This window comes from Ursus americanus, chromosome 2 (assembly GCF_024610735.1).
Source record: "Ursus americanus isolate L20-20 chromosome 2, mUrsAme1.1.p, whole genome shotgun sequence".
In the NCBI taxonomy this organism is placed as follows: Eukaryota; Metazoa; Chordata; class Mammalia; order Carnivora; family Ursidae; genus Ursus; species Ursus americanus.
In genome coordinates, this window is record NC_142128.1 from 41,750,681 (window position 1) to 41,775,401 (window position 24,721).

At 45.6% G+C, this 24,721-nt stretch overlaps 1 protein-coding gene across 7 annotated transcripts in view; it reads right to left on the minus strand.

The window, feature by feature from the left end:
* Positions 1–1,912: 1,912 nt before the first annotated feature.
* Positions 1,913–24,721, minus strand: part of ASH1L (ASH1 like histone lysine methyltransferase) — a 173,883-nt gene continuing 151,074 nt past the window's right edge. For all 7 annotated transcript variants that reach the window (XM_045784076.2, XM_087854942.1, XM_087854935.1 and 4 more), the window contains 16 exons: positions 22,502–22,610; positions 21,981–22,145; positions 21,734–21,828; positions 19,179–19,336; positions 17,825–17,977; positions 14,459–14,513; positions 14,244–14,376; positions 12,032–12,280; positions 11,160–11,246; positions 10,207–10,297; positions 9,293–9,431; positions 9,012–9,184; positions 7,266–7,432; positions 5,880–5,920; positions 4,682–4,983; positions 1,913–4,334 (listed from right to left, as the gene is read on the minus strand). In XM_045784076.2, coding sequence (XP_045640032.2) covers positions 4,243–4,334; positions 4,682–4,983; positions 5,880–5,920; positions 7,266–7,432; positions 9,012–9,184; positions 9,293–9,431; positions 10,207–10,297; positions 11,160–11,246; positions 12,032–12,280; positions 14,244–14,376; positions 14,459–14,513; positions 17,825–17,977; positions 19,179–19,336; positions 21,734–21,828; positions 21,981–22,145; positions 22,502–22,610 — 2,209 coding nt within the window. In that variant the 3' untranslated portion in view covers positions 1,913–4,242. The remainder of the gene's footprint in view (positions 4,335–4,681; positions 4,984–5,879; positions 5,921–7,265; positions 7,433–9,011; positions 9,185–9,292; positions 9,432–10,206; positions 10,298–11,159; positions 11,247–12,031; positions 12,281–14,243; positions 14,377–14,458; positions 14,514–17,824; positions 17,978–19,178; positions 19,337–21,733; positions 21,829–21,980; positions 22,146–22,501; positions 22,611–24,721) is intronic.

A 24,721-nucleotide genomic window follows, 5' to 3' on the forward strand; every position in this document is an offset into this window, starting at 1 on the left:
TGTGCCAGTGCCATACTGTTTTGATTACTACAGCTTTGTGGTATAACTTGAAATCTGGAATTGTCCTTCTTCCAATTTTTCTTTTTTCAAGATTGCTTTGGCTATTCAGTCTTTTGTGGTTCCATACAAATCTTAGGATTTAGTTCTGTGAAAAATGCTGTTGGTATTTTGATAGGGATTGCATTAAATCTATAGATTGCTTTGGGTAGTATAGACTTTTTAAATTTTTATTTAAACATGTATTTATTTGAGAGAGTGAGCACAGGAGGTGGTGGGGGGGGGAAGAGAGGCAGACTGTGCTGAGCAGAGAGCCCAGCGCAGGGCTCCCTCTCACGACCCTGAGATCATGACCTGAGCCGAAACCAAGAGTTGGACGTTTAACCGACTGTGCCACCCAGGCACCCCTAGTATGGACATTTTAACAGTATTAATTCTTCTGATCCAAGAGCCTCGAGTATCTTTCCATTTGTGTCATCTTCAATTTGTTTTATCAATATAGTTTTCTGAGTACAGGTCTTTCACCTCCTTTGTTAAGTTTATTCCTAGGTATGTTATTATTTTTGGTGTAATTGTAAATGGGATTTTTTTGGGGGGTTAGTTTTTAATTTCTCTACCTGCTGCTTCATTATTGGTGTATAGTAATGCAGATTTCTGGACATTGATTTTATATCTTGCAACCTTACTGAAATCATTTATTAGTTCTAGTAGTTTTTTTGGTGGTCTTTAGGGTTTTCTGTATGTAGTATCGTTGTCATCTGATAATAGTGAAAGTTTTACTTCTTTTCAGTTTGGATGGCCTTTATTGCTTTTTCCTGATTGCTTGTGGCTGGGACTTCCAGGACATGTTAAATGAAAATGAGTGGACATGCCTGTCTTGTTCCTGACCTTAGGGGAAAGCTCTCACTTTTTCACCATTGAGTATGATGTTGGCTGTGGGTTTTTCATATATGGCCTTTATTATGTTGGAGTATGTTCCCTCTAAACCTACTTTGAGGGTTTTTGTTTTTTGTTTCTCATGGATGAACGTTGAACTTTGTCAAATGCTTTTTTTGCATCTATTGAAATGATCAAATGGTTCTTATCCTCTCTTACTGATGTGATATAATATATTGATTTGCAAATGTCGAACCACCCTTGTGTCCCGGGAATGCAGTCAATGGTCTTGATACTTCTGAGCAACCGTTCCAGCTAACTCAGAGCTTCAGTGTGGTCCGCGTGTGGGCGGACGTTCTGTTGGGTCCTTTCGTTGCTGGCAGGAGTGACTCCATCTTCCTTAGTAGGGCCACACTGCCTATTTCTGACACTTTTCTATTCACAGATGAAGATTTTTAAATTCTGATTCCAACACGGGATAGTAGGTGATCTCTGGCAAGTTGCTGAGATTCAGTTTTCATTTCTACAAAATGGGAATAGTAACTACAGAGGGTTATCACGAGGATTATCGATCTAACTAGCTAGATGATCCTGGGCAAGTACTTAACCTTTGTGTTGCTTCAGTTCCCTCATCTATAAAATTGGGTTTGGGGACCTACCTAAAAGGGCTGTTGTGAAGATTAATGAATGAATACATGTAAGCTGCTTAGACTGGAAATGGTCTGACACGGGGGCCTGAAGTTACTGTTGCCAAGCTTGGGGTCTGTTCATGAAGACGATTGAGGGATGTGTGTATGTGTGCAGAGGACAGATGATTCCTCTGTTGACTGGTTAGACTGGGCTCTGACCAAAAAGATCCTAAGACTGAGGAAAGGGCTTTATCCCCTAGTCAACAGTGGTGAGTGTGCCCCTGCGGGGGCCCAGGATGCCAATGATGTGGTTTTTAAAAAGATCTGTTTGGCAACACGATGGAGGAAGGAGATCCTGGAAGATAAATGGAGGACAGGAAAGGGGAAAAAACAGCAAGCTCACCACTCTGTTGTTAGGAAAAGTTTTTTCCATTTAATACTAGACTTTCAAGGATTGAGATGCAAGCTTTTTATGCAATTACATCCAATGTTAAAATTGGTAATACATAATTTACAAAGATTAACATCAAAACAATCATCTATTTAGATATGCTTTTGTAAAAAGGAAATATATTAGCAGCATTTATATTTTCCGCAATCACACAGCCTACAGACATGCACACTAACTCTGGATCTATTTGCAGTGATGTAGTGCTTTGCCCCGCGTTTCAAACACCAAAACCCGCCTGGCAGCTAGGGGGTTCTTTTTATTTCATTATTATAAAATAACCGAAAAATAAAAAAAGGCATTAATTTCTACACCAGTAAGAAAAAACAAGTTTTTGCACTTACCTAACATTTGATTGTCTAAAAAACATTTCAGTTTTTAGTCTTTCAACAAAAGAAAGATAAAATGACAGAGCGTAGTGTCTTTTGCTTCTGTTCTCACATTTTACAAAGTTTTTTTCTTTTTTCTTTTTTTGTTTTTTAAAATTTTAGTGTTTAACACTATTCAAGGAAATATTGAATTTTAATCTCTTTCTTGTCATTTTCCTGCTTTTTGACTAAAAGGAGACCCCCAAAGTGCCCCTATTTCCCACCTCCCTCCCACCCAGCTCCCTGCAATGAAAACCAAAAGAAACCACTTGGACGGGCGTGGACATGCGACGTTTCCAGCTCCACACGTGAGTATCTTATACCCAGGTCTCATCGTAATGTACAGTGCTTCTCTACAGTAAGAAAATACTCCAAACTATTTTCTTAATTCTCTTTTTTCTTTAATAAAATATTTATTCTGCTTTTTCTCTGCTCAAGGGGATCTTTGGCATCCCCTGTCTCTTTTGTTTTGTTTTTTTTTTTCCCTCAAGATTGACACAGAAAGGAGAAAAAGAAAAAAAGCTTCAATGGAATGGAAGGTGTCAATGTTTCTACCTAAACAAGTCAGAGCGTCGTCATCATCAGGGGAAATGTACAGTGAGGACAGCGTTGGTCCGGGGGCAGAGAAGTGACGGGACGTGTTTGCTGCTGTATTGCTTCCTAGTCGCGCAGCAGATACGTACATACATACATACATACATACATATATACACACACAACTTGGCACGTTTAAAAACCATCTTTTCTCTTATAAGAACATCTAAAACGTATATGCATATGTATGTCTGAGAAGACAACAAAGCAAAGCTTTTTAAATTTTATTTTTAAAGAGACAGTATTGTCTGGTAACTTCTGGCCAAAAGAATGGGAAGGAAGGAGACATCCTGACGTCCCTCCCGCTGCTGCTGTCACCAGGAGGCTGGAGGAGACAGGACGGGTGGGGCGAGCACTGTCTCTTAAGAGGCGGACACTGAGGACCGTGTAATGAAGACGAGAGTAGTGTTTAAACCGATGATGCGCACTCATGACAAGTCCTCTGAGCGTGAACACTGCTCTGCAGTCTGTGTAGTGACTTGTGTGGGTTAGAGGCCACGTCTCCGGAGCTTCTGCATGGAGTCTGTTCTGAGACGCATCTCCGCTCGCCCGGCACGGCGGACACACGCGAGCCACAGCGCGTGAACAGCACGTGTGCGGGCGGGGGCCCGGCCTTCTCATTAGAAGAAAACAGGTTCGGCAGGTTATGAAGGTTAAAACAAAAATCATGACCGTAAGTCCTGTGCCCTCTGACCCCATGGGGGCCTTCCCTATTCCATGATTACATTCCGGGGAGGAGAGGTAGGGAAAAGGGCAGCAGACACAAGTGCTTTGACTTGTCAGTTCATGTTTTACTTTGACCTGATTGGGCAAGAAAGGAGAGAGACACTTTCCTGGTCAAGGATCTATCTGGAAAGAGGCCCCAGCTACTGCTTCTGTCTGAGGTCTCTGGGGTAGCTCTTGGAGCCCACAGAGAAGAGGCAGGGTGGGATGGGGACCCCCTCCTGCCGGACTGGGAGTGACACCTGGGTATAGGAAGCAGCCTGGCAGCAGTGCCTGTGGGATCAGAGGATGACACAGAAAGACCCAAGCTGGGGGCAGGGGCGAGTGCTATGAAGTACCACAAGGCTCCGGTCACCCCGTGTGCTCCGTCCTCCTCCCATTGTGAACCCTCGGGGTGAAGCGGTGGAGAGGAAAACAAGTTAAACTGAACTGTTTAGACAGACCCCCTTCCTCTCCACTAGCTCCAAGGTTTATTAAGTACCTAATGTCAACGACATGGACCCTTCCCCTTGCTGGACGGACCCTCCCCACCCCTGTCTACACTCAGGACAAGAGGCAGGACTGTTAGCTCCACTGATCACAGATGCTCGAGCTTCTCCTTTGAGGCTCACTTCCGAAAGCTGTTTTCTGGGATGAACAGAGTGCGCCTTCGCAGCTTCCTGCCTGACCCCTCCTCCAGCAAGTAGGTCACGTCGATGGCTGAAAACAGAACCAAGGAGGCCCATCAAACACCACCCTCCTGCTCCACATTCCAGATCTGAGCTCTAAGGAGGTCGCAGGAGTCCAGTGACTCCTTTTCTGACCTCTAAGCACCTCGGGCCTTCCTCCAGCCTCAGGAGAGAAGTTCTCTGGGGGGTGGGGGGCTCTCACCACCCACCGCCCCCTTCCCAGGATGGAACCGTGTGCGGGGCCCGTCAAAGAACTATGACGTTTTCACAGAACACTTTCCATCCTGGGCAAGTAATGGTAAGTTGTTCTTTTTTATCCCGTCCTCACTAATTTCCCCTTTATCTTAAGCCCTGGACATGAGCCTGATTCTTTCTTACCATTTTTCCCAGGGATTTTTTCAAGGAGACTGAGTAAGATCTGGTTGAGTCGTTCCCGCTGGCTGTGCCGCCGCTCCTCAGGGGTAGAGGCCGGCTGAGACTCCTGACTACTCTCCTCTGGCTTCTTCTCACCCTCGCCCACTTCAGCAGGGGCCCCCTCCCGTTCCGGCTCCTCCAGGCTGGGCAGCTCGTCGGCGGCCTGTTCCTGGCTGGCCAGAACCTCTTCAATCAAGGGCAGAGCATCATCCTCCTGGCCCAGGTCTTTTAGGGGTGGCTTTGGGCGCTCGGACTTCCAGGATGACCTGCCAGAGGGATGTGGGCATTTCGACTGAGGCCGTGCGGCGCCCTCCAGAGGGGAAGGGAGAGAAGGGGAGGGAGGGGAGGCACCTCAGGTTGGCTTGAGATCTTGAGTCTAGCTCTTAGGAGCCTTGGCTCCGATCATCACTGTATTATTATTTGTACGAATCACTACCTTTTCCTGAAATCTATTTTCTAATTACAAAACTCAGTTTTCCTTCTTTCAGGAGTCCACACACTACCCCAGAGCTGGTCAAACCGCACAGCTAGCCGTCAGAGAAGTACGACACAGCCTCATGATGCCTGCAGTCCCACTACAATGAGAATCTGCACGGAGTGTCTGCTTTTCCCGACTCTGTCCTCACGCGCATCACCCAGGACGCTGCCCTCATGGTCAGTGCCGCGGTGGGCGCACCCCCATCCACCGGGAAAGGACACTGAAGGACAGCCTTCACTGCTCCTTCTCTCAGAACAAGACTGTACAAAACCAACACAAATACCAGCCACGCGCCCACGATGCCCAGTGAGAGCTCCGCACGGACAGCTTCCTGACAGCAGGTCCTCAACACAGGTCCCACGGACTGAGACACCTTGGGGTCATGGGAAAAGCTTGAAAAAGGAGACTTTTCCGAACCTGTCTAGAGTTCTGTTCCAAATCTTATCCTTCTGTTTCTACTCCTTGTGAGTCTCCCTCCCTGCCCCCGACTAAAGCTCCATCAGCAGACAGAGCCTCCTGACACCCAGTGCTTCCGAACCACTGCTGGTGCCACAGGCCACTGTCACAGAGTCCCCAGCCCTCGGGGGGTGGGTCGAGTGGGTCGGTGGTGGTGCTCTTACTCCACTCAAGTTGTTGGCCCACTCCTTATATAAGGGCTGTGCTCATATCCCCCAGGGGACTCACCGCCCTCCGTTCCTCTTGTAGTTGTCTGGGACGTAATGAGGCTGCAAAGAAAGGGAAGTGGTAAGCGTACCGCAGAAGCTGGGTCAGACGAGCCAAGGAGCTGGGGAGGGAAGGAAAACACAGGGTGGGTGGCTGTGTTTTCCGAGCTGGGTGGCTGTGTTTTAAGGGCAGAAGGTCAGTCCTTTTGTCCGTCTGTAAGGCCACGGTGGTTTTGGTGTCTTGTAAGCCTGCGATGACAGTAAGAGGGACGGGCTCCCAGTCCCGTTTGCCCCATCCCAACATTTAAGTAGTTCAGGTTGGGGCTTCAAAGTGAACCTGTGAGCTGTTGCCCGAGCAAGACCAAAGAAGCTTAGATGAGAGGCAGGGCTTGGTGGTGGGCAGAGAGAATATAAAATAAATACTGTTTAGAGAAATCCAAAAACAATTATAGGAAAAACAGGGACATAAAGTTTGCTTTCTGGTTAGATGGTTTCTAAACATTCCAGGAAGATGGTCACAATTTCTGACAAGCCCACAAAAAGCGGAGTCAAGGATGAGTAGCATAGGCCAGAGTTTCATTACAGCAAACAGACGGATGGATGGATGTCCAAAGCCTTTGTGGACTGATGCATGGCACAAAAGAATTGGAGGAGTATGTTCACAACAATTTAAAGAAAAAGCACATGAGAAAGGCTCCCAGTGGACGAGCCCGATGCGGGGCTTGATCCCAGAACACCGGGATCACGCCCTGAGCCGAAGGCAGACGCTTAACGACTGCGCCACCCAGGCGCCCCTACAATTTTTTCTTCTTAATGCCTCTGTACTTTTCACATTTTATATAATGATGGTGTCTTACATTTTAAATGTAAATAAGGAAAAAAGCCCTGAATTATTTTCACCAAAGTCTTCTCAGCGTTCTTGCTATTGTCTTTACTTGCTTCTTAAAATTATTGATATGAAGACACAACAAAAAAACTACACTAGGAGCTCAATGGCCAAGACTGTAAAGAGGGGAGAGAAAAAAGAAGAAAACCTGACTATAACATGGATATCAACAACTTGCTCAGAAACAGCCCATGCCAGGAAATGAGAATAAATGTATTTATGCTGCTTAAAAATCCCAAACAAGGGTGCCTGGGTGGCTCAGTCAGTTGGGCGTCCAACTCTTGATCTCAGCTCAGGTCTTGATCTCTGGGTCATGAGTTCAAGCCCTGTGTCAGGCTCCACGCTACGCACAGAGCCTACTTAAAAAAAAAAAAAAAAAAAAATCCCAACTAGAGACAGATTCCTAGAGTTTGGGATGGACAAATAGGAGGAAGCAGCAGAGAGCCTGAAGGTTCCTACCCGAGGAATTCCGTGCATGAACTACATTGCCCTGACATGACAGGTAAGAGGAAGGAGACTTACTGAGAAATCTCTTTTGGGCGTGAGCTTCTTGGGGAAGTGGTCAAAGGCATAGGGCTTGGTGCAGACAGGGTAGCGGTTCCGGTGGATCTTGTAGAACAGGTGTGCGGACTTGTCCAGCCGGTAGTCACAGATGTACACATCTTGCTCCTTCACTCCTTTGGGTCTCCCTAGGAGTTCAGATATTGTTAAAGAACCCTCCTGCCTTCCCCTCCTTCACCTCGAGCTCGAGCTGCCCAGAGATGAGCCCATACCACTGGGAGGCATCTGGTGATCGCAGAAGAAAGGAGAGTCCCCAGACAGCAGTGCTGGAAAAGGAGAGGGGCGTGTGTGTATCTCAGAGTGTAAGGGCAGGTCACAGGGTGAGAAGGAACCAGACAGGCAGCTCATCCAAGTGCTGCAGGAATCTGGGAGGGAGCACAGCAGAGTGTGGGGACGGCGGGAGAGAGGAAAGGCAGGATGGAATCTGGGAGGGAGCACAGCAGAGTATGGGGACGTCGGGAGAGAGGAAAGGCAGGATGGAATCTGGGAGGGAACACAGAGCAGAGTGTGGGGACGTCGGGAGAGAGGAAAGGCAGGATGGAACCTGGGAGGGAGCACAGCAGAGTGTGGGGACGTCGGGAGAGAGGAAAGGCAGGATGGAATCTGGGAGGGAGCACAGCAGAGTGTGGGGATGTCGGGAGAGAGGAAAGGCAGGATGGAATCTGGGAGGGAGCACAGCAGAGTGTGGGGATGTCGGGAGAGAGGAAAGGCAGGATGGAATCTGGGAGGGAGCACAGCAGAGTGTGGGGACGTCGGGAGAGAGGAAAGGCAGGATGGAATCTGGGAGGGAGCACAGCAGAATGTGGGGACGTCGGGAGAGAGGAAAGGCAGGATGGAATCTGGGAGGGAGCACAGCAGAGTGTGGGGACGTCAGGAGAGAGGAAAGGCAGGATGGAACCTGGGAGGGAACACAGAGCAGAGTGTGGGGACGTCGGGAGAGAGGAAAGGCAGGATGAATGAGGGGAGCATATTTGGAAATAAGCACTTTATAACCGGGGGATGAAGTCCCCAGAATCATGGAGCCCCAAGCGGCCGATGCTTGAATGGAATACACATTCTTCTGGACTATTTGCTACGAGAGAGAAGGCGAGGCAGCCGAGCTCACTAATGGTGACAACTGGACATACTGAGCTTTTACTGTGAGCCCAAACTGGGCATGTGCTTTTGCAGATTACTTCATTTAATCTTCACAAAACACTATGATAGGTACTAATCCCTACTGCCAGTAGGTTAGGTAACTTGCCCAAAGACACACAAGTAAAAAGTGGTGGGGCTGGAATTTGAAAATAACTGACTCTACAGCCTACACTGTTAACCACGGAGCTTAGGAAGCTAGTGTACTTTCTGGGTTTGTTTAATGTCCAGAGTAGATATGGCCTTTGGGATTTTGGAATGGGTGGGTGGAAGAACATGCCTTGTGATGATACTAATAGAATGCTGAGTACATATTATTAAGAAATAACTAAATTTAAAAAAATTTAAAAAAGGGGGGAATTAACATTTATTGAGTATCAAGAAAAAAAAGAAAAAAACAAAAAACATTTACTGAGTACCAAGCTCTAGCTAAAAGAAGAAAAAATATAGCTCTTTGAAGCTTCACAGCTAGCCTGGGACAATGTTTTATCAGAGACAGTGAGAATGGAGTGGCAACAGCAGATGAAGGAATAGGGACATGAGGTCATTTCTTCAGCAGCTCAGGTCACTTACCTTTACAATACGTATAAAGGTCCAGGACACAGCAGGTCCCTACCACAGCCTCCAAGGGAATGATCTCGTAGAGTGGCACCCGAAACAGCTCATTGTGATAGAAACGGCGGGATGGAGAGTGGTGGGTCTCGTGGGGGCGGAAGTAGTGATGACCGAAGGCAAAACGTTCCTCTCTAAGGAAGAAAGGGAGAGTTTTGGTCGCCTGGCAAGATCCTAGGCAATATTCAGCTCTGTGCTGGAAGGGCAGAGCTGGAAGAAGACAAAGGACCTCAAACACGTACTTTTCATTCTTCCAAAGCTTCTCAATGCGGAAGATGTCCAGTTTGTCTCGGTTAATGTGCGACAACAGTCGGTAGGACTGGCGGACTGGGTGGCCATCAGGTGTGCGCCGGCTATCCCGCATCAGGTACACGCAGTCGCCTAGGAAGGCACAGGACAAGTTCAATGATGCTTGCGTGAACTCTGTGAGATGTCCACTGGTCTGACCCAAGGTCTATACGGAAGGGCTTAAAGTCTAAAACAAACAACAGATACAGAGAGCTACCACTGGCAGTCTAACAGCCATGGTCATCAATTCCGGACTATGAGAGTGGCCCAAGGGAGGTCTTCCAACTCTTAGAATCCTGTATGTTTTTCTCAGTCCTAGAATTAGCTTTATGACATCCTGGTCTCTCCAAATTAGTTTTATTTGGTGACGGAGAAATGTATGAAGCCCAAGAACTAGAGGATACACAAAACCCATACTGTTAACCCTTGAACAATGTGGGTTTGAGCTGTACATTTGTACATGTACAAATTATACACAGACCTTTTTTTTTTTTTTGGATGAATAAAGTTCAGTACTGTAGATATAATGTAAAAAACCTTACGATTTTAACATTTTCTTTTCCCTAGCTTACTCCAGTGTAAGCATGCAATATATCAATACATGTTAACATACAAAATATGTGTTAATCGACTACTTACGTTACCAGTAAGGCTGTGGTCAACAGGCTATTAGTAGTTAAGTTTTTGTGGAGTCAAAAGTTGTATGTGGATTTTTGTGCGGGGGGGAGTTGGTGCCCCTAAACCCTGCATTGTCCAAGGGTCAACCATATTCGACTGCTATGAAACGTCATGTGGTGACGATAACTATTACGCAGAGAGCAGACACTCCCACCACTCAGAAAGGGAGAGTCAGCTTGTGTATGCGCACCTTGACGAAGCAACAGGTCATCTCGGAGCAAACAGATGAAGTAGACACAGCCGGGCTGGGCATAGTGGGGCCGAGGAATCATGGGTACCTCCTGGTAAGAACAGAAAGCCAACGGTAAGGGCTAGGACTACGACACCAGCCTACTGATCTCCATTCAAGAGAAAAAGAATTCAAACCTAGAATTCGCAACCAATTTAAGACTTACTGTTTGGTCATTTCAACACAACACACATGTACACAAAGATGAAAGCAGCTAGAGCTGAACGGGGAAAGTGAAGGCAGAGAACAAAACTGACAGGCCAAGTACCCAAACTAGCCGTACGAGGCATTAATAGTATGGCTGCTCTTGCAGCTCCTGGGGAGCATGAAAATGTGTGAGGGGGGACAGTGACTGTCACAAGGACTCAGGGAGGCCACCAGCATTTAGTGCCCAAGGGCCAGGGACACCAGACATTCTGCAGCACATCCCTCAGAGCACAGAAATGTCCGCTGAAAATGACAACACTGCTGTTAAGAAATACTGCCTAAAACACTTCCCTGTACAGAGAAGACCTGCCCGAGATCACACGTATAAACACAACAGAACCAGGACAAAAATCCATCTGTAACTTGGGCAAGTTACCCAACCCATTGTCTCTCCTGGAAAGTGGGCCTAAGACTAACCTGTGTACTTGAGTTCTGACTTCACAAGTACTTCTTTCATGGACAGCTGACGGTGTTTATATAGTACCATTGCTTCCACAATTTTCTAAGTATTTTATTTCCCCTTTGACCACACACTTGAGAAAAGAAAGGGCAGAATTATTACCCTAGTGTAAAGTGTAAGAAACTAAGGCCCACAGAGGTTGAGTGACTTATTAAAGGAAATTAAGTGCACCAGGAGCAGAGCAGGTAAGACACCATGTGCCACATCTCCTACTTGTAGATCAGAGGATCACCAGCGGGCAGCTTACTCTGTCCACAGGCCTCGGGTCGCACTGCTCACAAAGGTAGTGCTCCACGTCCGAGTTCACCCCCATACAGTCACAGTGCTGCCACACCTGTGGGGAGAAGCGTGCAGTTGGGAGGGGGACTCAGACTTACTGAGAGAAGTGCTGGGGGCTGAGAATAAAATAGAAAAAGAATTAGCAGTAGTAAAGTCCCAAGGGAACTAAGGGTTAAGTGGGTGAGGGAGAAATTAGAGATAAATGGTTTCAAATAGGGGGAAAAAGAAGAAGAGCTTGTCTGAACATAGCACGCTGACTGGTCCGTACTACATACAAGTGGGAAAGGAAGTGAGGAGCTGGACAGAGAACGGGAGGATGAAGGAGCACAGCAGCACGCCGGTGCTCACTCAGCGGCACACCCCAGGGACCGGGCCACGTGGAGGCCTTAGTCACACCATGCTTCTCCGGGCTGTTGCCTAATTCCAGCCTCCTGACTGCCCTGGGCACCCCGCTCCTCTCAGCGCCACTTCCCCTTCAGTAAGGGACGGGTTCAGACACTCCTCCATCGGGAGCTCCGTCCACTCTGCTCCCGAAGAACGCGGCAATGCTGACGCCGCTCTGGCGTCAACCCCGCCCCGCACGGCAGCGTTCTAGTCGGTTCAGATGATGCGAGGTGCACGCAGGGGGACGCGGGCAGAGAGGATGGGTGGGAAAGGAAGGGAAGGGGAACACGCCAGAGGTATGAAACAGGAGAAAGGCCATCCGGTGCAGAATGCAGGATGGAAGAAAGCACGGCAGAGCTCAAGCTCCTAAAGAGCCCACAAGCCAAGCACAGAGGCCTTGTCACATGTGGCCGCCACACCCCTGAAAAGCAGGCCTGTGCCCTGCTTGGGCCTCACCATGCACTTGTCGCACTGGATCATGAGGCCTTCATCCTTGTGCAGGCCGCAGACACAGCGGATCACATCGTCGTCCTTCTCGTGCACGTTCTCCTTCTCGGAGACAGATGTCTCGCTGCTGTCGGCCTCACTTGCTGTCTCTCCCACAATTTCATCAATCTGGGCTGATGCCTCGTGCCTGGCATTGTAGTAGGTCTTCCGTAGGCGGCAAACGTCTCTCCCAATTGGGGATTTACGCCCATAGTACTTCTGAAGAAAGCAGGAAAAAGAAATCCTGTTTGGTCTTCTCAATGTGGCTTAAACATATACCTGAAGAGGGGCGCCCAGCTGGCTCAGTCGGTGGAGCTGTGACTCTTGATCTCAGGGTGGTGAGTTTGAGCCCCATGTTGGGGGCAGAGCTTACTTCAAACACACAAACACACCCCCCCCCCCGGAGGAGGTAGTAGGATTTTCATTGTTCCTTCATTTTGGTTAACAGATTTTCAATACCAGTAAGTGTCAACTAAAATAAATAAAACTTAGAATCTGCATGATGGTTTCCCATTTGCTCTGTTGCTCTGTCATTCAACTCAGCCACAGGCCTTACTGTCATCAGCTCAAACACACAGTGAGCACGGAATATGAATTATTATCACAAGTGCAGTGTGTGGGACTTCTGCACTGACTGTCTGACAGATGCTGGGGACAGAGCTACAAGCTTTGGATATGGAAGCTGGGTTTCAGTAGAAAGCGTGTTATAATTCAGGACTGATCTAATTCTTCTCCTACTTGTCTGTTTTTCTCTTGTTTCTGTCCTCACCTCAATTTTTCCTTTATCTTGTAGCTCCTTTTGTCCTTCCAATTCCTCTCCAAGGTATTTCAAAATCACTGAAAAACTTCCTCTTTTCTACGTACCATACAATATTCCATCTTCTCCTTTAAATCGGTTCAAGGCCACCTTCTCATCAATGAGCTCCCCCTAATCTACCACCCATTAGCCTAATTCCCCTCAATTCGATCCTTCAGATTTATTTCTACTTACTATACATAATTCTGTGTATTTCACACGCATTTATTGTCTTGAGGAAAGAAACTACACATATGACTTAAGTGTGGTAAAATTTATTATGTAAATACAAAGGTTCAATACTAAATTAGGTTGTCCTCCCCCCAGGATTTATCCACTCAACGAGAGAGAGAGAGAGAGAGAGAGAGAGAGAGAGAGAGATAGGGAGAATGTGGGCACACACACACGCGTGGGCCCCAATGTGGGACTCACGACCCTGAGATCACGACCTGAGCTGAAACCAGGAGTCGGATGACAACTGACTGAGCCACGCAGGCGCCCCCTAAATTAGGTTTTTACAAAAATTTTAGGGAGTATAATTTAACCTTTCATTCTAGTCATATCAGTGTCTTTATTATATAAGATTTCACAATATCTAGTACACCTAACCCTTTCATAAAGAGTGCTCAATAAAAATTGTTGTCTTTTAGGGCCCCTGGGGGGGGCTCAGTCAGTTAAGCATCTGCCTTCAGTTCAGGTCATGATCCAAGGGTCCTGGGATCGAGCCCCACATCGGGCTCCCTGCTCAGTGGGGAGCCTGCTTCTCCCTCTCCCTCTGCAGCTCCCCCTGCTTGTGCTCTCTCTCTCAAATAAATAAATAAAATCTTGGAAAAAAAAAATTGTTCCTTTTCTTAGCCAGAAATATAAAGGTTGAAGGAAGTGAAAAATCTTAAGCTTCTAGAATAGCTCCCTTCAAATCACTTTTTAAAAAGAAGCTATTAAATTAATTAATTTTAAAAAAGATTTTATTTCTTTATTTGAAAGAGAGAGTGAGCATGAGCAGGGGGGAGGGGTAGAGGGAGAGGTAGAAGCAAACTCCCCACTGAAGAGGGAGCCCAACCTGGGACTTGATCCTAGGACCCTGGGATCATGACCTGAGCTGAAGGCAGACGCTGAACGGACTGAGCCCCCCACGCGCCCTTTCTTAAAGTTTTTATTTAAATTTTAGTTAGTTAACCTATAGTGCAATATTGGTTTCTGGAGAATTCAGTGATTCATCACTTATGTATGTCACCCAGTGCTCAACAAGGGCCCTCCTTAATGTCCACCCCTGTCTAGCCCACCCCCCATCTGTCTACCTCACCCCCTTGTCTAGTCCATCTATCCCTGCCCACCTCCTCTTCAAAACAAACTTCTTAAATCCATGTTTTAAGTTGGTGTAAGTACCTCAGCATTCCGAAACACCTTGAGCATGTCAGCATCAAAGGCCTCCACGGTCTTGTAATGGCCGGTGAGGATCTGCCTCTCTATGGTGGCCAGGTCCAGGGGCTCGGAGATCTTCTCGTAGTAATCAGCATTCCTGGAGCAGAAAGCCAGGGTGTCAATCTGGCACACTCGACACGGATTGAAAACTCACGTGATTCCCACATTTGTGAACTTACTTTTTCTTTGGGGGGAGGTTCAAAAGGGGTGCTGCCAGAGCTTGTCGGGAAGAATCTGCAAAAGACGGCAAGGTTCAGAAGGGCTATGCGATACAAGAGAGGCACGTACTGACTCCTCACTGAAAATGTAGATGCCCCAAAATTAGAAGTTAGGGAAAAAAAAATCTAAGCTTTTTTTGAGGCCTGACCATGAAATGTACAGTATTTTTCAGAAATGTGGGTACTCAGAGGCAGGGAAGATACTTTCAGGATGGCCTGGAACATGAAAAGCGAGAGATGGGAAATTACTGAAGCGGCAAGGCTGCGAGGACAATTCTCTGATCTACAAATTTTACTAAAGCAAAGACCGTCTTATCCAAATAATGTTTCCTAGTTCTTGTTAATGGACCACAGTTAATATTATTCTGTTTGTTTGGATTCAATTAAGTTCCAGATAATGAATAATTCAGTACTGTAAATATTTTCTGGAATATTTTCTTGTAACACAGTTACTCTATATTATGAAAACGATTCAGGCTGTGGGGCTACTTGCTACCATACCTACTTTCTTTTTAAAAATTCTATTTTATGGAGCACCTGGGTGGCTCAGCCGGTTAAGCCTCCGACTCTTGATTTCAGCTCAGGTCAAGATCTCAGGGTTGTGAGATCGAGCTCTGTGTGGGCTCCACGCTCAGTGCAGAGTCCACTTGACATTCTCTCCCTCTCCCTCTGCCCCTTCCCCTACTCGTAAGCTCCCTTTCTCTCAAATAAAGAAATAAAGAAAATCTTTAAAAACATCCTATTTTATTACTTAAGTATAGTTAACATATGTTATATTAGTTTCAGGTGCACACCATTGTGACCTGACAATTCTGTATATTCCTCAACGCTTATCATGGTAAGTGCAGTCACCACCTGTCACCACACCAACTTATTAGAGTATTACGGACTACACTGCTTATGCTGTACTCTTCATCTCTGTGCATTATTTAGTTTGTGACTCCCAGTCTGTACCTCTTAAACCCCTTTATCTATTTCACCATCCCCTCCCCTCCTTTCCAGCAACCATCAGTTTGTTCTCTGTATTTAAGAATCTTTTGCTCATTTTGCTTTTTAGATTCCACAAACAAGTGAAATCACATAGTATTTGTCTGACTTATTTCATTCACTAAGCATGATGCCCTGTAGGTCTATCCATGTTAGAAATGGCGAGATTTCCGTCTTTTTCATGGCCAAGTAATATTCCATTGCACCTATGTACCACCTCTTCTTTACATATTCATTCATGGATGGACATGTGGGCTGCTTCCAAATCTTGGCTATTCTAAATAATGCTGCACAAAACACAGGGGTGCATGTATCTTTTTGAATTAGTATTTTCATTTTCTTTGGGTAAATACTCAGTAGTGTGATTACTGGGTCATACGGTACTTCTACCTATTTAATTTTTATTTTTTTGTATTGCTGTCTTTGCTTTTCTTTTTCTTTTATTTTTTTTTTAAGATTTTATTTATTTATGTGACAGAGAGACAGCCAGCGAGAGAGGGAACACAGCACGGGAGTGGGAGAGGAAGAAGCAGGCTCCCAGCAGAGAAGCCTGATGTGGGGCTTGATCCCGGAACGCCGGGATCACGCCCTGAGCCGAAGGCAGACGCTTAACGACTGCGCTACCCAGGCACCCCTCTTTTTCTTTTTTTAAAGATTTATTTACTGGGGAGCCTGAGTGGCTCATTCGGTTAAGTGTCTGCCTTTGGCTCAGGTCATGATCCTAGGGCCTTAAGATAGAGTCCTGCGTCAGGCTCCCTGCTCAGTGGGGGAGCCTGCTTCTCCCTCTCCCTCCGTTGATCTCTCTGCCCCTCCCTCTGCTCATGCTCTCTGTCAAATAAATACAATCTTAAAAAATAAAGATTTATTTATTTGAGAGAGAGAGGGAAGTAAGTACAAAGGAGGGTCGGGGGGCAGGGTGGGGCAGGGAGGGACAGAGGGAGAGGGACAGAGAGAATTCCAAGTGGGCTCCATGCTGAGCATGTAGCCTGACTTAGGGCTTGATCTCACAACCTGGAGATCAAAACATCATGACCTGAGCTGAAACCAAGAATCAGACACTCAACTGACGGAGCCATCCAGGTGCCCCTTCATCTTTAATTTTTTTTTTCTTTAAAGATTTTATTTATTTATTTATTTGTCAGAGAGAGAGAGAGAGAGAGAGAGGGAGAGAGAAAGCACAAATAGGGGGAGCTGCAGGCAGAGGGAAACGCAGGCTCCCTGCTGAGCAAGGAGCCTGATGCAGGACTTGATCCCAGGACCCTGGGATCATGACCTTCCATCTTTAATTTTTTGAGGAATCTTCACAGGCTACCCTGCTTTCTAGCAACTTACTACAGTGACAGAAAAAGCCTGTTACTTCATGCCCAGAATGTAGGGACATGTAGACATACTGGCTGCAGTTTCACATTAGATCAGACGGGCCTGGTTGGCAATGGGGAATGTGACTTTTTCAGAATGGAAAGAGAACAGGTGCCACAAAACTTTACATATTAGGACAGGCTGATTCCCCCTTTCTTCTCTGTACCCTTAGGTTAACAAAACCACAAAGAGCCTCTAAAGTTCAGAGATAAGTAGTAGACAGAGAAAGAAAAGGGAAGGGAAAACAAATTACTCAGAATCTAGGGAGAGGGAGGGAGAGCTAGGCCAAAGTTGAGGGCAAAAAGCTGCAATTATTTGTTAAAATCTCTTATTTTAAACATCTTCAAATTCCTTGGCCAGAAAAAGTCACATATATTACCACACTACCTACCCCAAATTAAAAACTCTCCTTCCCCACCATTACCAACACATACTCTAAAGATGTCCTGAAAGAGGAAAGGAGTGGTGGTAAAGGTGTTTGCAAGGAAACCCTTTAAAACCTTGGTTGGTAGGGCATGAGACTCTTGATCTCAGGATTGCAAGTTCAAGCCCCGCATTGGGTCTACGTAGAGATTATGTTAAAAAAAAAAAAAAAAGGTTAGGAAACACTGAAATCATATGTTCATAACACCCTTTTCCTTAAATTGCTAATTCACTGCCTCATTCAGGTAAATTACATCCAAGACAGAGGCCTGTTCTATCTATAGCTAAAAAATGTGATTTCTAAACTTAACTATGGTAAAATTCTAATAAATACCAAGGACTGACATAGATCAAGGGATGTACATTTTATCAACACTCCCCGAAGACCAAAACCAGTTCTGTAAATTCTACACTCTGACAAAAGGAAGAATGAAGTAAACCTCCTAAATCCCTCGCCCTGATTGGTCAGTCGTTCTTGGTCTTGGGTGTCTCACGTGAAGGTGAGTGGCAGGTTTTCACAGAAAGCTGAGGGAAAGCCTTTGGGGTGAGTGTGGTCACCTTTGTAGGAGATGATGCCATCACAGATCTCTTTGAAGATTTGGGCGAGGCGGGCTGCCCGCGCCACCTCAATGTTTTCCTCTGCTGCTGCTAGCCGTCTTGTTCGAACCGACCGTGCTGTCTGCAGGGCGGAGAACTGGGTCATGAAGACGTCTGCAAGGATACAGTGAAAATCAGTTCTAGGAAAAGAGAGCACTGTGTGGCCTTCTCCTCCCCCATGGATTCTTGCCATTTGCTCTATTTTCCTTGAAGTGATTAAGTGGATTAGTGATCGTGGAGTTCTTTCTCCCCTCCTTAAAGAAACGTCAGGAAACACTGAGTTTACCACAGAGACTGAAGCTGCACGTTCGAGTCTCTGATCTCAGACCAAACGCTGTGTAGTACAGCGGCTGCCAGCCTGCGCCCAAAATGAGTCTGTGTTTGAATTCTGGCTTCACTACTTCCTAGCTCCGTGATCCTGGGCAAGGTACTCATGCTCTCTGCGTCTCAGCTTCTTGACTGCAGAAGCGGGAGAGTGGTAGTGCTTCCCTCGGGAGGGAACCGTGCAGATTAAATGAGAGAATGCTTGTCAGGTACTGAGCTCAGGCGCCGCCCTGTAATACTCAGGAAGTACTTGTTGTTATTACGAGAAGATTGAACCTAATTGGGATGTAAGTTCAGAGAATTCATGCCAGTCAAGTTACTGATAAGACAGAAGGCCAAGTTCCACATCGATCAAGTTCCCACACAGCAAACTCCCTCACACCCACACAATGCTGCTACTTTCTGAGGGGAAGAAGGAAAGACTCAAAGAGGAGCATGAGCTTTGCTTTGAATACTCGATTTGCAGTTAGAAAGGAAGCTTGGACAGGCCAGTGTCTCTGCTGTCAGTTCTTTTCTGGACAACAGATCTGAACTCAGGAGCGCTGTTACATTATTCACTCAAGAAGCTTAGAGAACAGAAATCAGAATGTCTGTGTATATAATGCCCATCTGAATGTGGGGGAAGAAGTCTTCAAATTTACACTGCTGTCATTTTCTCCTGCATGCGGAGTCACGATTTACCCATACGCAAGTTATTTTCCAGGTTGGAAGGGACGCAGGGGACCCAATAGATCACATGTCTGGACACTCTCAGGCTGTAGGTGGTATTTGGGAAGCTGGTGAAGGGGATTCTTCCTATTCCCTAGAGCACAGACTAGGAACTTGAGCAGCTGGGATGGACATGTGATTGCTGATTGATGCTTGTACGTTGGGATCTTAACTTTTTTGGCCCAGACTAAAAAGAACCATTGAATAGAATGAAAGCAACTAAAATAATCACTTTGAGACAGTATCATGGAATTAACAGGAGCGTTTCATTTCCAGGCCGTACCAGACTTGATGTTCCCATCATCTCGGCAAATGCCATTCCAGCGGGTATATAATGATGCTGAGTGGAGATTATCGCTGGTGTGCTTTACTTCCTCTTGTTTCTGCCGAATCTTCTCCCAGTTTCGGACCAAGAATACATGATGCTTTAACACAAAGTTCCTGTAAGGAAAGAAGGAAGTTCTTTTATTCATTAATTCAATAAGCATTTATTACATGTCCACTCTCTCTATATTTTAAAGATTTTATTTACTTGACAGAGTGAGCACAAGCAGGGGGAGCAGCAGGCAGAGGAAGAGGGAGAAGCAGGCTTTCTGCTGAGCAGAGAGCCTGATGCAGGGCTCGATCCCAGGACCCTGGGATCATGACCTGAGCTGAAGGCAGATGCTGAACCGACTGAGCCACCTAGGTGCCCCTGGGCACCATTTTTTAAAAACTAAATTCTTGTTTTCAAAGATTTTTAAAAAAGATTTCATTTATTTATTTGAGAGAGAGAGTGAGCACAAGTAGGCGGAGGGGTGGAGGGAGAGGGAGAGGGAGAAAGAGACTCACTGCTAAGCAGGGAGCCCAGTGTGGGGCTTGACCCCAGGACTCTGGGATCATGGACTGAGCCAAAGGCAGATGCTTAACCAACTGAGCCACCTAGGAGCCCTAAAGATTTTATTTTTAAGTAATCTCTACACTCAGTGTGGGGCTTGAACTTACAACTCAGAGATCAAGAGTCCCATGCTCTACTGAATGAGCCAGCCAGGTGCCCCAAAACCATTGTTTTGATGATATAAATGAATATATATACTGAATATAAATGAATTCAGCTATCATAAAATAATTATATATGGGGAAACATAATTCAGTTTTGCATCTTTTTTTACCCTCCATATAACATAAAACATTCCCCTCTATTATTTATAAATACCTGGAAAATACCACTTAAGAGCTGCAAAAACTCTGGCAACTGAAAGAGCCTGACCTGAAGGCAGAGATTTACCGAGTACATATATAGACTCAAAGTGAAGACGCCAAGACGAAGCACGGGCTCAGGAACAGCCCTAACAGGGAGAGCTAGACTGGCGGATAGAGGCAGAGAAGTCTGAGACGCATATGCCTGGGCAAACTCTGCTGGGTGCAGTACTCCACATAGACCTCTAAGCGTAGGTAAGATATGTGTGTTCTTCAAGGACCCTACACAATTTGATGATTCCATAATTTGGTTCCCACCCTAGTGCACATATAAACAGATGTGACACTGGATAAATCTCCAACTGTGGGCCTCAGTAAATTAAAATTTGGCCAATTTAATAGTTCCTGACCTGGTCACACTGAAATCATCTGGGGAGCTTCATAAACCACTGATGCCTGGGTTCCACCTCTGAACATTCTGGTTTAAGTGATCTGAGGTGTGGCCTGGGTGTCAGGAGGTTTTAAAAGCTCCCTAGGCTAATATGCAGCCAAAGCAGAACACCACTTGACTAGATCATCTCTGTTTTCCTGAAGTTTGAAACTTCTATGACTCAAAGTGATATGGGACGAAAGGGGCCAAAATCACAGTAAAGTTACAAATGCAGATGAATGTTCTAAGATACTGGAGCATATGGTCAGGGAAGATGCAGAATATGTCCCAAGACAGTCTGAAACACAGGACATACGTGTTTACTTCGCTTACTTCTGACATGGACGAATCTTACCTGAACAGAGGGAAGAACAAAAATGATCACTAAAGATCCTTTTTACTGCTCTATTAATGTATCAACAAAGCAGGGAATCTTGACCTTTTCTGTGCCATGGATTCCTTTGGCAGTCTGGTGAAGCCCATGTCACCCTTCTCTGAACAAAGTTTTAAAGTATTTCAAGAATTTCAGATTGATAAAAAATTTTTTTAATTTTTAATACACAGGGTTAAAAAGGAAACCAAATATACTAAAACTGTTTTCAGAATATTAAAAAAAACCCTAAATTGTGACATTAATTTTTTTTTTTTTTTAAAGATTTTATTTATTTATTTGACAGAGACAGAGACAGCCAGCGAGAGAGGGAACACAAGCAGGGGGAGTGAGAGAGGAAGAAGCAGGCTCATAGTGGAGGAGCCTGATGTGGGGCTTGATCCCATAACGCCGGGATCACGCCCTGAGCCGAAGGCAGACGCCCAACCGCTGTGCCACCCAGGCGCCCCTGTGACATTAATTTTTTAACACATGACAAGATCTAGTGGCTAGTGGTGGGTTTAACAACCACAGTCATTTCAAGGTAGAAATCACGTAAATGGTATTTTGAGATATTTGTAACACTGTAACAGGATATGAAAATGTGAACATTGGTGATAAAGTCATGGAAACTGCAAATACTCCCCCCCTTTTGCCTATGATCATATTTGAAGGAAATGCTAAATTTCAGTTAGAAACTGGGGAAAATAAAGACATACTTCCCCCATCCAAATTTATATACGCTCTGATTCTTGGCTGAAGACTTCCTGCACAAAAGAAATGACTCAAGCTTACAGATGTTTAGTAATTTTTAAAGTGACAAGCAAATCACACAAACCCAAGAAACCCTCCTTTTTACCTCTCTCGATTAGACATTGGCTTCATTTGTATTTGGGGCGTCAACCTTGTTGGCGTGTTGATGTTTTCACTGGGTTCTTCGGAGAGGTGGCCTCTCTGAAAAACACATGGGTTGGATTGCAGGAAAGACAGGGTCAATCAGAAACCCCCTCGAAGAGCACTGGGCCCACCTTCCGCTGTCGCCCTTCTCTCTGTAACTTCCCCCAGGCAGCTGTGCGGGGAAAGCCAGGAATGAGATCATTACTCACCCTTTTCTTCAGCTTGTGCTTGGACTTTCTCTTCTCTTTTGACCGTCCGGACTTTTTATGTGTAGCCATGGGCTGGCTGCTCTTGCTGCTGGTGAGTCCGTTCACACGCTGACTCTTGCCTCCGATGATTCCTCGACATTTCTCAAAGCCACACTTACACAATTGCTTTGAAAGGAAAGAGAGTCATGCTTTTGGTCTGCAGTCTCACAAGTTCAAACAGAACGTCTGAGCATTTGGACACCCAACATTAAGTTTCAGTCAAGAAATTTTTATACAGAGGAAAATAATTGAAAGTAAAATAAATACAAATGTGTTTCCATGGAAAGGAAAGATTAAATTTTGGGAAAACTTCTTCACTAGCCAAGTGAAGAGCTGACTGAAGACCACACACGACCGAGCAGTGTCCTTCTACGAGTTCTGAGCCCGTGATGGAGAGCCGGCACCCCGGTAAGTGCGGTGAAAACCACCCACAGAAGGCCTGAGGTACAGTCCCACCTCCCTCGTGAACTGATGATGCTTACCTGTTTTTCCACATTAAAGGAATGGAAGTTGTAATCGTAAGTGAGCTCGGTACCAGCTGGCATATCTTTAAGAGCATACAGTCCAATCCGGTACACTCCATTGACAGACCTGTAGAGAAGAAGAAGGTTAAAGGCAGAGATTCTTTTTTTTTTTTTAAAGACTTTATTTATTTGAGAGTGAGCGAGCAAGAGCAGGCATGAGCAGGGGGGAGGGGCAGAGGGAGAGGGAGAAGACGACTCCCTGAGGTGGGCCTCAATCCCTGGTCCCAGGGATCATGACCTGAGCCAAAGGCAGCTGCTTAACCAACTGAGCCACCCAGGCGTCCCCAAAAGGCAGGCACTATTATTAGGTAGTATTATAGCCCCATTTTCTAAATGAGGAAGCTGAGGCACAGAGAGGTTAAGTAACTTACCCAGAGTCATAGAGCTAATAACTACGGGAATCAAACTGAGTTTCAAATCAAGGCAGTCTGGCTTCAAAATCTTAACCAGCATGTCCTACTGATAACGGGTTAGCTCATTACCCTTCAGAACCACCCAAAGAGCGAGGTGTTCTGATCCCTACTTTATACAGGAAGTATTTGTGGCTTAAACAGTTTGTTCACAGTCACATAGCAAGTAAGCTGCATTCAAAACCAGGGGATTCAAATCCAGGCTGTTTGATGCCACAGCTTTTCTTCTCTTGTTTCATTCCTGCCTCCCTGCCAATGTTGGAAACATCAAGGTTTAGCTTGGATCCTATCCTTATCAAATGTAAATTTCTCTAATATATTCCGGTTTTTTCCCCCCTAAATTTGGAAAGCGTTTTTAGTCTATGCTAGTGGTGGCAAACTACAGCAAACCTCTCCCATGTCTTTGTAAATTCTTATTGGCACACCCCAAAAGTTTGCTGACCCTTGGTCTACACTGCAACATTTAAAATTTTATTATACACTGTACTGTTTTAAAAATTGGCGGGGATTTGTGAGACACCTGGCTGGCTTAGTCGGAAGAGCATGTGTCACTTGATCTCGAGGTTGTAAGTTCAAGTCCCATGTTGGGTGTAGAGGTTACTAAATAAAATAAATTAACTTAAAAATTCTGGGGGGATTCTTATTTATTTTTAGAGAGGGGAAGAGGGGAGAGGGGAGAGAGGAGAGGAGAGCAGAGGAAGGGAGAGCGAGAGGGAGAGGGATAGAGAGAGAATCAAGCCGACTCCATGCCCAGCGCAGAGCCTGATACAGGGCTCGATCCCGGAACCCTGAGATCACCACCTGAGCCAGAGTCAAGAGTTGGACACTTAACCAAATGAGCTATCCAGGTGCCCCTGGGGGGGCTCTTACATGGAGCAGAATACACAAATTCTAGATGTAGAGTTAGCTTGCTGAATTTTCTGTATCTTTACACCTGTGTAACCTCCCAGAAACCTCTCTCTCCCAGTGAGTACCTTCTCCACACAGGATGTGCCACAACTCTAATCTCTATCACCACAGAGCAGTCTTGCCTCTTTTGAACTTCATGTAACGGGAATCATACAGAATAATATACTGTAGGAGGTACAGTCATATGCTTCCTTCTTCCACTCAATGTTACACTGTAGCTGTGACGTATCTTTACCCTGCTGTGTAGCATCCCATTGTATGAATACAGCACAATTTAGATAAATATTTTTTGTTGATAAATATTTGGATTGCTGATAGTTTTTAGTTGTTATAAAAACATTTCTGTGATCTTCTTGCACATGCCTTTTGACCATGAACACTCACCTCTGCTGGGGGCACACCGAGGAGTGCAGTTTTGGAGTTACTGGGCATGTTTAGCTTTCATAGGTACTGGCAAACTTTTTTTTTTTAATGGTTATACACCAATTTACACTTCCACCAGCATCTAAAAGCATTCATGTCATACTACACGCTCGGCAACACTTGGAATTGTCATTCTTTGATTGTAGCCATTTTGGGGGAGTATGCAGTTTTCCAACACAGCTTAATATTTCTCTCGGGTGGCTAAAGACATTAAGCACCGATTTTATGTTTATTGACTACTTTAAAAAAAAAAGGATTTTATTTATTTGAGAAAGAGAGAGGGAGCAGAAGTGGGAGAGGGAGAGAGCTGAGTGCAGAGCCGGATGCAGGGCTTAACCCCAGGACCCTGCGATCAGGACCTGAATGGAAGGAAGGCATACACTTAACTGAGCTACCCAGGCGTCCCTTCTTTAATTCTCTCAGCAATGTTTTATAG